At 37.7% G+C, this 15,294-nt stretch overlaps 1 protein-coding gene across 1 annotated transcript in view; it reads left to right on the plus strand.

Annotated features, from left to right (window-relative positions):
* Window positions 1–1,143: 1,143 nt before the first annotated feature.
* The window catches only part of Naaladl2 (N-acetylated alpha-linked acidic dipeptidase like 2), a 701,987-nt gene continuing 687,836 nt past the window's right edge, over window positions 1,144–15,294 (plus strand). The window contains exons 1-2 of the mRNA XM_057756897.1: window positions 1,144–1,221; window positions 2,548–2,551. Of these exons, the coding sequence (XP_057612880.1) occupies window positions 1,144–1,221; window positions 2,548–2,551 (82 nt within the window). The remainder of the gene's footprint in view (window positions 1,222–2,547; window positions 2,552–15,294) is intronic.

Here is a 15,294-nt window from a genome sequence, read left to right on the forward strand (position 1 = left end):
TATCGGGCCCTCTCTGCATCCCTCAAAATCATCTTTAAAGCCCAAGCTCTTTCACTGGTGTTAACTTATGTATTTTTATAGCTTAAAATATGTATTGGGAAGTCTGTCAGACAATGTACAATCCAGACTGATTGTAATTCCTGCAAGGAAATTCTTCAGAAAGGCCACTGGCTGTTTCCATAGCTGTCTAATCAGCTGCGCAGTTGTCACATATTTCTGTTACTTTTATTTTGGAATAATACGCATTTAAGAGAAGAGTAACCTAGAGGAGTAATACTCATTAAAATCCTAGAAAATATTATAAATGGAAAAAGAATAAGCAAATTGCAATTCATCTCTGTGTAGATGAAAATACTTATGATCTTTTCATAAGTCAATAATCATTTTAAACAGCAAGGAAAGGCAAGGAAAGGGTTGTTATGAGCAAGAGTTTCCTTTGAAGCTGATCTGATAATTTACTGAAAACAAAGTATGGGAAAACACATCAAAATCAGAATTTCAAAGAGAGAAGTATCCTTTATTGATACTCACTGTTATCTAAGTATTGGATGTTTTCTGTGAAGCCTTCATTCTCTCTCTCACACACACACACACACACACACACACACACACACACACCTTCTCTAGGGCTGCTGTGGTGTCAAAGGTTAGAAGAACTGCCATGGCTCAGAGTACAGGAAGAGAATGTGTGGCCGAGGAAAGATGTCAGCAGGGTACTGATTTAAATCCTGAGATATCTTTATGTCAGACCTTCTTAGGCTCATGCATGTCCAGTGATCTCTCTTGTCTTTCATTTATTTACCATTAAGAAGAAAGAAAAGACAAATTTAGGTCCATCTGGCAAACAGCACAGAATATTTTTAAGTTACAGAGTAACAGATGAGCTGATTCCTGCTTTGTAAACTTCTAAAGCTTTTCATTAGAGGAGTTATATACACACTTGGATAAATATAGACATCCCTGCCTCGCTTAGACAGCTGGGATTTAGCACAAGTGTACTCCTATACCACAGTAGCATGTGGGCTGCAGACAGGAGCAAGAGGAGTCCGCAAACTTCTTGGTAGATTTAAGAGTAAAAGTGTAATGGAATCTTTGTTTTCTTCTGTTTAATGTTAAAACACTTTGTAAAGATGGTAAAGAGGAATGGCGTCTAAGTTGCCTAGGAATGAAGGGAGAATAGATATGGCTCTGAGTCATTTTACTGTCACCTCACTGCTGAAGGTGAGTAGCCATGACTTCATCAAGAAAAACTTACAACAGCTTGTTTTGAATATATATATATATATATATATATATATATATATATATGAAGAAGCAAGCAAACAAAACCCAAAACTTTGTACTTAACTATCCTGACTGACACCATTACTGATAGAGAAAAAAACCTTATGGTCATAAGCCTTGATGATTTTCTCATGCTATGGTAATGGTAATCACTTTTGTGGAGATTGTTGACTCAGCTACTTCTTTGCTAAATGCTGAGAAGATAAATCTAAACGTGGGCTTGTGGCAGCACTTAATTTGTTATAAGGATTGTTATCCTTGCCTCTCTAGTCTGTTTGAAGGGCAGGAAGTTTGGCTGTGGGGGGAGGGGGCGGGAATCCAGCTGTGAATGACACTTGAGATGCTCAGCTATTTGTCCTAAAAAAATGGCTAGGAAGCACTGGTATCAAAACCATAAATGCACTTTTATTATTTAGGGCAGGAGAGTGTGATTGAACCATTTGTCTATAGCTGTAATTGAGCTAGAATTTTCATTGATTTCATAAGCCTCATCTTAGCCGATGATTTGACAAAATGTATTTAGTTGACTTTGTGGCAAAATTACATTCTTCCTTTGCTGTTGTTTGTTCTGACTTAAGTGTCTTCTGCAGTAGAGCTAGGTCTGGTTTCCATCTGTCATCACAATTTAGACAGAAAGCATTGAGAAAGTTAAGCTTCAGGAAAACAAGTGGGGAAAAGTCAAGCCTGTTGTACAGAGCCAGTTTCCCAAGATTTAAAGATTTAACACATCTCTAAATTGAGTCATCTATATTAAGCAACTACACACAAATTTACCCGAGTCAATGAGTTTTATTTTTAAATATATTTTCACTTATGGACGATCCAATATTTTGATATTCTTGAATCTGGGTGAGTTAGCCTGTGACAGTGCAGACGCTCAGCAGACACTCGGTAGCCTATTCCTTGGCTGTTAAACAGCACTCTGACCAGAAATCCCGTGAAACCTGTCCCAGGTTCACCCCAAATGGCTTAGAGCTGAAGTTTTTGATTTTCATATCAGATTTTCCTACAACAAGGAGGGAGTCAAGAGCAAGAGCCAAGCAGGCTGTGCATCAAGGAAAGGACCATTGTTGGGGAAAGGCTGAGATATGACCTGAAGAAATAAACAGATAAAAGCCCAGGAAAACTTCTCGTTAGGAGTTCGGGTCCAGGGAAGGATGGGGGAGCAAGAGGAGAGGAGTAAGTGGAAACTGGGATTGGTATGTAAAATGAGATAAGTTTGTTTCTTTTTTCGTTTTTGGTTTTTTTTTTTTTTTTTTTTAGTCCAGTAAGTGAAGACAGTTCTGATCAACATGCAAACATACTAGTAAAATACCAAGTGATGATGCTGGACACATTCATTTCTGTAAGGTCTAAGTTCAGACCATGGTATATGTTTTTCATTCTCTCCATCTTGCAAGAGAGAGACTACTCAAAAGGGAAAAGATGTGGACAGACTTACAGACAGTCCTTCACGGCAGCAGAGGCTCGGCCACCTGCTAAATTAGAGGGAAAAAATACCTGAAATCAGAGGTTTTTTTTTTTAAGTTTTAATTTTATTCTTTTCTTAAAAATTTCATCCTCACATAGAGTGTTTTGTCAAGTCCATCCTCCCCCATTCATCTTCAGTTCCTCCACTGTTGCTCACGTCACTGCCCTTTCCTATTTACGAGCTCTGTTGTTAAACTCGCTGAGCTCCACTCAGTATGTGCATGGAACTGGTCAATGAAGAGAGAATAAGAGACCGCAGATTGCTCAGCCTAGAGAGCACATGGCTACCACGCCTCCTACATCCCAGGCTTGGGGAATGAAATGGGCAGGGAGACTGTTGGGGCCAGAAGTAGCGGATGTCTGAAGAGAAACAGTCCATACCAGAGATGACAGGCCATGGCTTACAAGAGGGAGTGTTTGGCTGTTATTGCTGAGGTTTCCATGCCCTTCAGTGGTGGGACAAAGCAAATCTGTTGTGACCTGATAGGAAGGCGCCTGAAAATCAAACACTTGAATAACATGCATCTCCTGCACAATGGTCTACTTTTGTGTCCCCTTGGTTAAATCTATGTCTGAACCACAGAGGAAGCCATCCTGGCTCAGCCCCAGAGGGGCTTCTTTGTGAGTAAAGCAGGCTGGAGGATGCTGGGAATTGACCTGGGCCAGTGACAACTCTCTGCTTGTAAATCCCCTCCTCTGTAACTATGTTGATAAAGCTCCAACTGAACTAGCTAAGACTCCAGTGGAATGAGGCTTTTGTTGCTTTAGAAATGGGATATAATAACATACAGTTTGACAATATCTTGATGAATCACTTACTGACTAATGACTTCCATGCAACATTTGAAGATATTAGTAATAAACCCTAAAGTAAGAAATTTATCATTATTAAAATATAATGTTTTAGGAAAGGATGGATGAAGACATTCTGATGGTAGTTAGGACACTGAGAAATTCACGTGACTCTTGTCATGCCAATCTGAGACTCCTAGGTCTTGGGGCATGCCTAGGGCATTAAAGCTCTACTGTGAAGCATAGCACATGGATCAGAGGTTGGGTCACCAGAAACCAAATAAATCTTGGTTGACATGGCAGTACTACTGTAATTCTGGTCTGAGAACCGGAGGCAGGAGTTCCAGATCAAGCTGGCTAGTAAAACCAGCCATATCCTTGGGTTTTGGATTTGATTAAAGAACCTTGCCTCAGTGAATGAGGTGGAAGAGTGACTGAGGATGATTCTTGGCATCTCCCTCAGACCTTCACATGTATGCTTATACCCGCGCACACACACACACACATACACACACACATACACACACACACACACACTGAAAAATAAATATGACTCAACTGAAGCATTGTTGTTGAGAGTCTCATGTAACTTACTAATCTTCTGGGAACTGCAATATCCTGAGGAGCAACTCTTAGTAGTTGCTAAATGACTTCATATTCTATTGTTATTAAGACTTCATTGCTGAGAAATTTATGGTATCTAAATTTATGAAAATTATGCCAGAATCCTATCACAAGACTCCTTTCAGAGAGTAACTCTGTTTCTTGCTTGTAGAGTTTGTAAAAGGAAAGGAGAGATATTTGTTAGATACTTGCAGTCAGACTCAATGAACTTGTTAAAACAATCCAAAGGACACAGGAGATCTGGGTATCCCAGTTCAAACGAGTGCCTCCCTCCTTGAATCCACCTATCTACATGTGATGAAAACCAAGCCTCTGTAATTCAAGCCACTTTAGACATGTGCTTATGTGTAAAATTATTTTTGCATTCCTGTCTAGAACAATTTGTATATTGATACAAATTCAAATTATATTTATTATACTGAATATGTTTCTATTTCTGTTTACAATAGTTGTGCACCTATGCAAAGTTACTTTGTCATATTGTATGCATGCGTGTTTCTACTTCTGCTTAAGATATTTTGTATATTGATGCAATTTTAAGATATATTTATCATATTGCACTACACCTTTCTACTTTTAATCAAGATATATTCTTTTATATACATATATTCTTTACATTTTGGGGTTATTGTCCTCATTTGCTGCATACCTGTTTAAAGATTATTTAATTTTATAATGTGAAACCTTAGTCTTTAAGCAATATAGATAGTAAGAATTAAAAGTGAATAGGCAGTCACCCATGTCTGTCACACTTATAGTTAGGCTAACCAGGCTCTCTTGGTGCACAGAGATTGTACTCCATATAGAAAGGTAATTTTCAAACACTTCAAAGAACTGGAGAATATGGCATTTAAACAACTCAGGATTTTTTTATGTGATACATGATTGTTTCTGGCAGTGCCAATCTATTCCCAACAGAATGTTGGGCACCAAGGACACTACTTGGAGCTTCTTCTTGACAAAACTGGTCTTTGTGCAAAGAACTGTCTTGCCTCAACTACTGACAATATGCATGCTGTCCAAACTGGACAAGCAGGATACCAACAAAAATGACTGCTGAACATTGCCAAGACTGGGTAGGACAGTCTTTTGAATTTTCCTGCCTCTGAAAATGGTCTGTCACATAATCTAGGCCTTAGCCAAAGTTGGTTGCCCTAACGTTGCAAATGAGATTTTTGGGTGATTGCCCAGGTAGCCAGCTGTATCTGTCATTTCTTGCACCTTTTGGAAGTTACTTGCTTGCACTTCCTGCTTACTTAGGTAACATTATTTTCCTTTTTAGGACATTGTTGGGGTTGAAGACTAGATAGTCACAGCTACTTTCCTCTCATGACTTAGCTAATACATTTTAGTATAAGATTTAGACTCCTCAGGATAGGACAGCTATTGAAATAATCTCTGTTATTTGTTAATACCGTTAGATTAGACATTTAGCGTATGTTTCTTGCTTGATGTGGTTCATGTTGTTGTAGTTCTAATTTTGTGTATTTTTTGTCTTTTTTTTCCCCTGGATAATACTTGGTCTTTGTTCTTATTGTATATAGTCTTGTTTTAGGTTTAGAGCCCTCTTATTTACTAACAAAATGAGGTGGTGTTGTGGAAATTTATTCAGTCAATAGCCTTTTAGAAACCAGACCATTAGGGCATAGTCTGAGGTACTATAAGCACAGAAAAGAAGTGTGCTCTGCCTGTTTTTAACCTTTTGTTTGGTTGGTGGTTAGAGTTCTGTTCGCAGCTTCCGGCACTCACAGAGCAGAGGAACACAGCAGCTCTCTTATTGTGAGTGTTCCCCAATAAGCATTTGTTATCCTTTCTTATGGACTCTCCTGGACCTCCTTTAATTACTCAACATTCATGTTTGAAACAAAGAATGAGAGAACTTGTATCAAAAGACAGTTCTCAGCACTGGGAGGTTTTCTCCTGCAGCTTGATGCAATGCTTGCCAAAGGTCATGGGTGCAAAAAGTCTCTGTGCTTCCCAGTCACATTCAGAAAGCAGCACTGTTATAAACTGCATTTGCTGAACCAGAATAAACCTGCCTCTTTTATCAATAATGTAGTGTGTACTGAAGGCTGACTGAATTTTCTTTATGTGTATCTCCCTGTACCTGTGAGCAAGAGAGAAATAGAGATTGAATGGAGACGTTCAATGACCCCTTGCACAGCAGTGTATGGTCTGATGATGCTCTAATACCCACACCCACCTAAGGCAAATGCTGCAGGGAGTAGAGTACCCGAGTACACCGTCAGGTTCAATTGCACTCAGCCCCTTGAGTGTCTTATTTGCTACAGTTCAGAGGACAAGTGAAGTCCCTGAACAATGGCCGTCCTTAATCACAGAAGCACACTCTTCTGCCTTCCTTTTCAGACCTGGCTGTGTGGGAGGAGAGGTGCATGGCAGGATACACACATTTCAGAACAAAACACAGGTTGCAGCTGTCACAAAGAAAAAATGATATCACCACCAGAAAGGGAGAGATAGCTGCATTACCCGACAGCCTATCTGAAGGACTCTCCTGCCTCTCCAGTCTTGATTGGACCTGAACAATTCGATCTGTACGACACAGTTGGCCTGTAGTTTTTTAAAGCAGTCATGCACCAGATTGGAGTTCCCATAAAGGCGAGGCCATCTCTTCAGGGTTCTGCCCAGCATCCTGAGGTGTTTGTGGCACAGCAGGAACACCAGAATTGAAATGCTTGTCCTGGGAAAAGAAGGCCAACCCTTGATGGAAATCAAAGTTCGCTTTATTGTTTTCTTTTGGGGGGAACATTGCTTCTTGACACTAGTATGAAGCAGACCAACAATTCTTCCTGGGTTCATGCTAGGACTCCAAGAACGAGGACGGGGGGATAAGAAAATAAACAGTCAAAAACTAGGGTCAGGAGAGTTGCGAGGACAGACGACCTAAGCGACCTAGTTAATCAGGATCCCAGCTCCTTCTAGCCCTCAAACTGGAAACCTGAGTACAAGCTGGCAAAGAGGCCAGTCAGCAGAGTGGGGTCTCAGAGCAGCTGAGCTCCCATTTCTGCAAGGGACATGATGCAGACAGTAAGCAAAGCATTTCCTATCTCAGGGTCTACAACATTTGACTACAGATTTACAAGAGAACTGACAAAAGTTCCAGGCCTAACAGAGACCTGGATTCAGTTCGTTGCTGGCCTTGTCAAATATGATCCAGGCTGGAAACAAGGAGCTCCTTCTCCCCATTCACAGAAACTCAGTGCTCCTTGTTCCCACCCACAGGACCCTGAAGGGCCTCTGCTCTGCCCGGTCTCTCATGCTAGTGCAGGGCTCGTTTGGAAAACAGGCTCCGATCTGCTAGAAAGTACACTCTAGTTTACTCTTAATTGTTGAAATATTAATCAGGGCTCTCAGTCCGGGGCTGTAGCAGGTGTGAGCTCTCCAGGGAACACACTTAGATGCTGCCTGGCCTTCTTGAAAGCAGTGTCAATGACTCTCTTCAGAGCTGTATTGTCATTTATCTAAGAATCAAAGAATTAAAGGGAACTTTGTGAGGATCTTGTCAATTTTCATAAATGTCAAGGCATGCCTCACACTGTTTTCTTTGTTTTAAGCCTTGATAACCTACCCCCATTCCAACTGAATCCTCAGTTTTTGTACATGATGTTGCCAACAGCTCTTTTGCATTGACTCAGATAAAAACATGCTAGTATTTTTCTTTCTTTCATTAATGAAATACATTCTTGTACTCCTTATTGATCAGGCCAATAAATGACTTGAAAGTTTTAGATAGACACAACATTAAACAACTGTAGAAGTACAAGACTAGTATAAAGTAAGTTTTTATTATTTACCGAAGCCTCGAGAATATTATACACAAGCTGAAAGCACCTGGCAGGAAAGTGTTTCTGAAAGTTGTAAGAAACGAGATGATTTTGCCAGCATCATGTTGCCTTTCAATGCATTTTTGAAGAGATTTGGTGGTGGTGGTGGGGGGTATTCTCTAAAACTGAGAACAAACTAAGAAATATCCCACTCAGTGTTCTCAAGACTTTGTAAAGATTGCCTGAGAAAGTCAGTTCCTGTGTTGGAAAGTTCCATGTGGCCTTGACACAAACTAGAGTCCTCTAGAGGACGGAATCATTGTTGAGAAAATGCCTTCAGAAGGCTGTAAGTAGACAAGCCTACTTAATTTTCTTAATTAGTGACTGAGAGGGGAGGGCCTATCCATTGTGGTGGTGCTACCCCTGGGCTGGCGGCCCTGGGATCTATTAGAAAGCAGGTTGAGGACGCCATGAGGGGCAAGGCAGTTCACAGTACCTCTCCATGGCTTTGCATCAGCTCTGGTCTTGAGGTTTCTGCCCAGTGTTGATTCTTGCCTTAGCTTCCTACAGTGTGGTTCAGGATATGCAAGTCAGATAAACCCCTTCTTCTCCAAGGTTATGTTGTTTCACCATAGCAACAGAAACCCTAACTACGGCATCCCCCAAGAGGAAAAACTAACATTTAAATTGAAAATATGATGTGGTGAGGAAAATAGTCCCGGAGACTAATATCTTTGGCTTATAAACATAGAACTAATTTTATTTTAGCTTTGTGAACAGCCAATTAAAATTTGAAAAGTGACTTTGGAAAATTATGCACTTAGCATTTGCCATGAAAATCTCTCTTGGAGTCATCAGACCTCCAAAATAGAGCAACCTTTAGGAGAACAGCCAATGACTCTGTGTTCTCCAACTTCCCTAATTCCCAATCGGAGTTTATTGTTTGAAGTGGGAGAGCTTTCCCAAAACATTATTTTAAAAATAGCATAAGTCTGTAAGTTTTCAAAAACATTCTATATCATTTCATCCAAATATGTAAATTTGTATTAATAAACGATGAGTATAAAATTATTAGACTTTTGTGGTTAAGTAAAAAAGGGAATTTTAAAGCACTATTAGGTTGACTTTTATTGCATATAATGAGAATCTCCCAGATGGTGGAGAAATCATTAAAAATTAATTTTATAGGCACTGGCCTTGTCTTCAAGTGTCTTGAACTGATAAGCTTTTTTTACTCTTTGAAAATTGCTTCAGTTCATTGATGAAGTAAGTGGCTGGCTTTTTAAAATTGATAATCCTATTATAATTATTAAAGTGTAGCACATTTGGTTTGGCTAATGTGTTTAAAGTGAATCACTACCCCTCAGAGAAAAATTATGTAATAGTGCAGTGAATTCCACATTTTGAGTATTATTAATACTTCATTCAGACACAAACCACTGTTATAAACTCATAATATTGTGGTGATGCTTTAAATGTTGGATAATCGAAAAGGCATGATTAAAAAATACTATGAGTTATAAGTATTCGCTAACTTAATAGCATTTTTCACATTTTTGTTTGAAAAGCAGAAGGGCATTATTGCTAACAGTATAATGCATTTTATGTATATTTGTGCAAGTTTCCAGTATCTTAGCTGTCCTGTTAGGGGTGGGTGAAATTTGGTGAGCCATTGGTCTAGAGTCTAGTGAAGAATATTGTGGACAAAAAACAACTAAGAGTACGCTATAGCCTGTGTCAAAGATGAGTCAATCACTAACTTGTCTGTGCTGAGTACTTGCTGCATTCTCCTGATATTGCAGGGAATAAGGAAGAAATCTCAGGTTACTAGAGTGACAGTGCGTTAGAGGGCAAGCATGTTTTCTCATGTTTTCTCAGCAAGCGAGCCTATAAAACACATACCCTATACCACAGACTGATAGAATGAAAAGCAAGTATGCATTGATTTAACTTTATTTATAATTCCTTTCATTGGGCTGCTTTCTTTTAATCACATATCATTCTGTATTGCTAATTTTATTTTTAAATTTTGAATGTTTTATTTCTAAGATTATAGTTTAATAATATTTGTTTTCCCCTTTTCTTCCCTCAAAACCCTTACTCACAGCATTTCTTTGTCTTCTTCAAGTTCATAGCCATTTTTCTCTTCATTAATTGTTATCACATGCTTTCCTAAATATGACCTGCTTGACCTGTATAGTGTTATCCGCGCTTTCAAGTGTGACCATTTGGTATTAGATAGCCAATTTGTGTTTTCTTTCTGTTCTCAGCATTTCTTAGTTGCCTACAGCTATCTGTGTAAGATTGAGGCTGCATAGGCTTTTAGCAATCTGCTCTGCCAGGCTTGTTGGTGTCATCCTTGTTCAGTTCATATTAGCGACACCTCGTAGATATTGCTTCTGACATTTTACAAAACACAATCTCACAACAAACTTCCTGATCTTTCAGTCTTTCCAACTCCTCTTCCACAATGTTGCCTGAACTTTAGGTGTGGGAGTGTTTTGTAGATACAACCATTGGAACAGGGCTCCACAGCTCTACAGTTTGTTTGCCTTTGGTTTTTGTAGTGGTCTCTGTACGTCACAAAGAAAGATATCGTTAATGAGAGGTAGAGACTATACTTACCTGTGAGTATAAGGACAGATTTTCATGACAGTGAAACACAACTGCTCCTGGTAGCATAATTTACTTCAGAGAAGATGATGAGCGTTGAAGAAACTCTTTATGGATTTGCTTTCATTATTAGACACTGGGCAAAGAAACTATTTCTGCTTTTGACTGATGACAATGAGCTGTGTAGATTGGACATGCAGGACACATAGAAAGACTGATCAACTTTGCCAAGAAAAGGCAGGACAGTATGTCAATATTCCTGCTTCACAAAAGACTACCAGACATTCTGCAGGACACAGAGGAAAGTGACTGACAAGGTACTAATATAGGTGGGACGATTTTTCAAATTTCCTTCTTCACTTTGAAGTCTGCTAGACACACTAGGCTTATAGGCTGAATACGGATGTAACAATGTTGCAAGAGACTTTCAGTGACTGTCCAGGCAGTCAGATGACTCTGTCATTGCTAGAAATTTTTGGAAGTTGTTTGCAGTGCACCTTTTGTTTACTCAAATATTATCCTTATGGGGTCTTTGATGGAATTGAAGACCAGATAGCTATAACTGTGGTTTTCCTTAGTTACAATTAAGAATAAATTAGGAATAAAACTTTAGTTCAGTAAGATAGGATAGGTAATAAAGTATTTTCTTTTAATTTGCCAGACAAAATTGAGCTAGAATTCATTACATTATGAATATAATCTTTATTGCCAATTGTTCTTATTGAGTACAATTTTATGGTAAAACTAAAACCTTTCAATTTTTGTTTAGACAAAAAAATAGAAAATGTTGTGGAATATTATTTTAAGGTATGTTAAGGCCTAACAACAGGCATTATCAGAGGTCCTGTTTGTTCCTAGCCAATGAGGGGTGACCACATGATGTCAAAGAATCAGGATGCCTGGGTACTAGGAGGATATGTAAGTTTCTCCTGGTTGTTAAATATATGTTTACTCTATCCTTTTCACCATATTCTCAGCTTCTGTGTTCATCATGCCTCCTCATGGCCTCCCCCAAGGAAGACATTAAGGCTCAGCAAAAATATTCCAACCACAGTTGTAATTTTTAAAGCTTTTCCAATAATATTATGCTCTAAGTTCATTATAAACATCAATTTTCAAATAAGCCAATGAAAATTTAAGGAGTGAAAGTAACTGGTGAAGGTTTAAAAAATGTCTGAATTTGAGAAAAGATTGTAGGGTATCCTAAACCTGTAAGGTGCGTTACACTTCAAATAATAAGGCACAGTGTTATTTTTATTTTAGACATATAGTAAGAAATCTTCTTGGCCTTAATACATCAAGTTTGCTTTGGTTCTATATCAACCTTGTATATATATATATATATATATATATATATATATATATATAACAGCAACAAAAGATTAAGAAAATAGAAACAAATTAAATCAAGGTTTTCTTAAAGGCACTTCATATTGAGGGGATGAGGCATTTGGATCTTTTATCTTGGTTCTGAGTATCTGTTTTTCACTGATATTGAAATGAAATATGAAAAAGTGCACACACCTCAAAATAGAAAATATTATAAAAGTTTCTTGAGAAACAAATGCACAAATATTCTATCTCTGTATATATATATATATATATATATATATATATATATATATATTTAAGAAGATGAGAAGCACTGAGAAGAAAGTGTAGGAATTATTTCTGCCAGAACTTGTGTTTGAGGCTTAGGCCTATTTTACTTTAGAGTACTAGAAAATGGCCACGTAAAAATAGCTCTGGCACAGGTGTGCTGAGTCATACAGACATACTGAAGTTTAGAGGAGTGTTCTCATAGGAATGTGATGTAGGAAATAATACTGGCTGAATCAGTCTGACTGACAAAAGTGGGCAGTGCAGAGGCTGAGTAACAAGTCCACCCAGCATGATGATGAGAGTCAATGTCTATCAGATCCAGGTTAATTTACAATTCAACGTTCCAGTGTGAACTTTTAAAGTAAATGACTTTTTGATTTGTATATTTTGATATTTGACTACATTAAGTGTTTATTCTAGAGTTTCTCATTTTAGGTTGGTGCACAGCCAAATATTTAGAAATAACTAGGGAGGAATTAATACTATAATACTCAAAATAGTCTTTAGCACACTTCACATGGACACATATGAAACATTTATCAGTGCCTCAAATTCAAGTACTTTAAAAGTATTGTTTATTGTCTAAGATATTGTTCAGATGTGTATTTGTATTGCCAGGGCTATGTAGGCCATTATACAATTCCACAGGTACCAGAGAACAATTTGGCTTTGCAGTCCATGCCACACAGGATTTTGTAAAGTCCAATATTATTGGAATATGGTGCTAAACATAGGTAATAACTTTAAAGCTATAATTAAATAGCTTTACATTTTAATAGGATTTTGTCTTTTAATGACCATAAGTGGTTGTTAAACAGAGGGTAAATTGAAGGTTCATTAACCCATGCTCAGAATTTTAAAAAAATGCTTTCAAATTGCAGATGTATTTGTAGTGAAATGGATGTTGAGATTGCTCTGTTGAGTGGTGTCTTTAACACTAACAAGTCAGGTTAAATTTTCTGAAGTATTTTAAGAAATTTAAAAAAGAACATTTATTTTCTATTTATATAACATTTCATGTTTCAGAGGTATAAGATCATAGAAAAGAGCACAGAAAATGTGGCTCTTACATTAAAATGACCTTTGGTGTAGTTTTGTCTGAAGCATCTGAAAGAAAAGACAGAGCAGAAAAGGAAGTAATAATATACATGGTATAATTTTGGAGAGCATCTGCAGCATGCTGCATTTGTCCACAGACATCCGTTGACATTTACACTCACAAAAGTCATGCTAAAATACGCATTAAAAACTAAAGGAAGCTAGAAAATAAGGTAGTATATTCATATTTCTCAAACTGCCATGAGGGCATTTTAAAATATAAAATATAATAAATTTGAGATTTTAATTAGAATTAACTTTTAAAATGGTATTATTAAAATCAAGAATAAGGACAATAGCACATGGGAATGTTTGTAAAGGTAATTTCCACTAATTATGATTGCATACTAATAGAAGCACTTATCCTTTTAACAATTTTACACTCTGCAAATGAACTACATACATGCATATAAAATTATAAGAAAAAATCAGGGCCATTAGAAATATGTATTAACATGTAATATTAATAGATGATATGACATATAATATTAATATGTTATACATATTATATAATATATATTATGATTATATAATATGTTAATATATAAATATATTGATAAGATATCTACTGTATTTTGAACATTGCTGAGGCTATGATAATCAAATGATATGGAAGCATCCACAGCCAAGGCCGTGCATCTGTTATAGATCATAGTCTTTATCCAGCATTCATTGTTCATATGTGGTTCATCTTCTTTCTGTTTTGTGCACTGACAATGTGGAACATTTTCTCTAGAGAACACAATGTAATAATTACACTTTTTGTAGGACTTCCAAACACTCTGGAGATGACTTGGTGACTTAAAGAACCACTTTAAAGGGTGGGGTTTTATGCAAATAATGTCATTTGATGTAAGGACTTGCCTGAGCTTCTCCAGTCAACCCTACCTAGTAGCTGAGGGGGCTGATACCCACATGTGGTCTTTTGTAATGAATTTTTCCCCTCTATCCAATGTTACATCATTCGCCATGATGAGCTTTGTATCCATTCTTCTTCAGAAAAGTTCCTGGAGAATTTCACACAGCATAACAGGGCATTTTGGTTGAATCTAACTCTTACCACTCTCTCCAGTTCCTCCTGGTTCCCACCTTCTTCTCAAATTTGTATCGTCTTGCTCTCTTTTGTCTGAAATATGTTCATCTCAACTGGTGTTGTTCTGTGTGCAGTGTAGGGCTGACTGCTGAATCAGAGATTCTCCACCAGTGGTCACATCCTTGATGAGAACTGAATTTCCTTCCCTGAGTAGCAGCTGACTGCCTGTAGACGTCATGTGTGGGCCTTGTGAGCGCTTTATCTATCCATGCTGGGATGTTGTCTGTAGACTTCATGCGTGGGCCTTGTGAGCTCTTTGTCTATCTCCGATGGGATGTTGTCTGTAGACCTCAAGCGTGGTCCTTGTGAGAGCTTGGTCCATCTGTGCTGGGATGTTGCCTGGTTTGGTCTTGTGCAGAAAATCAAAGCCATTGAGAGTCCTCAATGCGGCACGCCTGTCATGTTTAATTGATAGTTTTTTTCCAAGCAATCTTTTTGTGCCCCGGCTGTTACAGTTTTTACACCCCATTGTTAGTGTATTTGTTGATGTTGAGAAGAATCTTACTGTGTGGATAGAAACATTTTATGTATCATCTTATCAGATTATGGACATTTGGTTGTTTCTACTTTCTGGCTGCTGGAATAATGCTGCTCTCAAATATTTGAATTAAAATATTACTGTACATATATGCTTTTATTCCTCTTGGGTATCCATCCAGAAATGGAATGGTTGGATTGCATACATTTTATGAAAAACTATCAGATTATTTTGAAGCAGCTGCCCAGCTTTATATATTTTTGTTTTCAGTTTGTGAATTCTAACTTCTTTACATTCTTACTCAAACTTATTTTCTGCCTTTTTTTTCTTTTTTACTATGCTGTCATAGTGAGTATCACAAGTTCTTTCCTTTCTGTCTAGAACTCTCTCTCTAAAGACTAATGGCAGCATCTTGCCAGATGCATAATATCTTTAAATCTTCTTTAGAAAAATGT

Source organism: Chionomys nivalis, chromosome 24 (genome assembly GCF_950005125.1).
Source record: "Chionomys nivalis chromosome 24, mChiNiv1.1, whole genome shotgun sequence".
Classification (NCBI taxonomy): Eukaryota; Metazoa; Chordata; class Mammalia; order Rodentia; family Cricetidae; genus Chionomys; species Chionomys nivalis.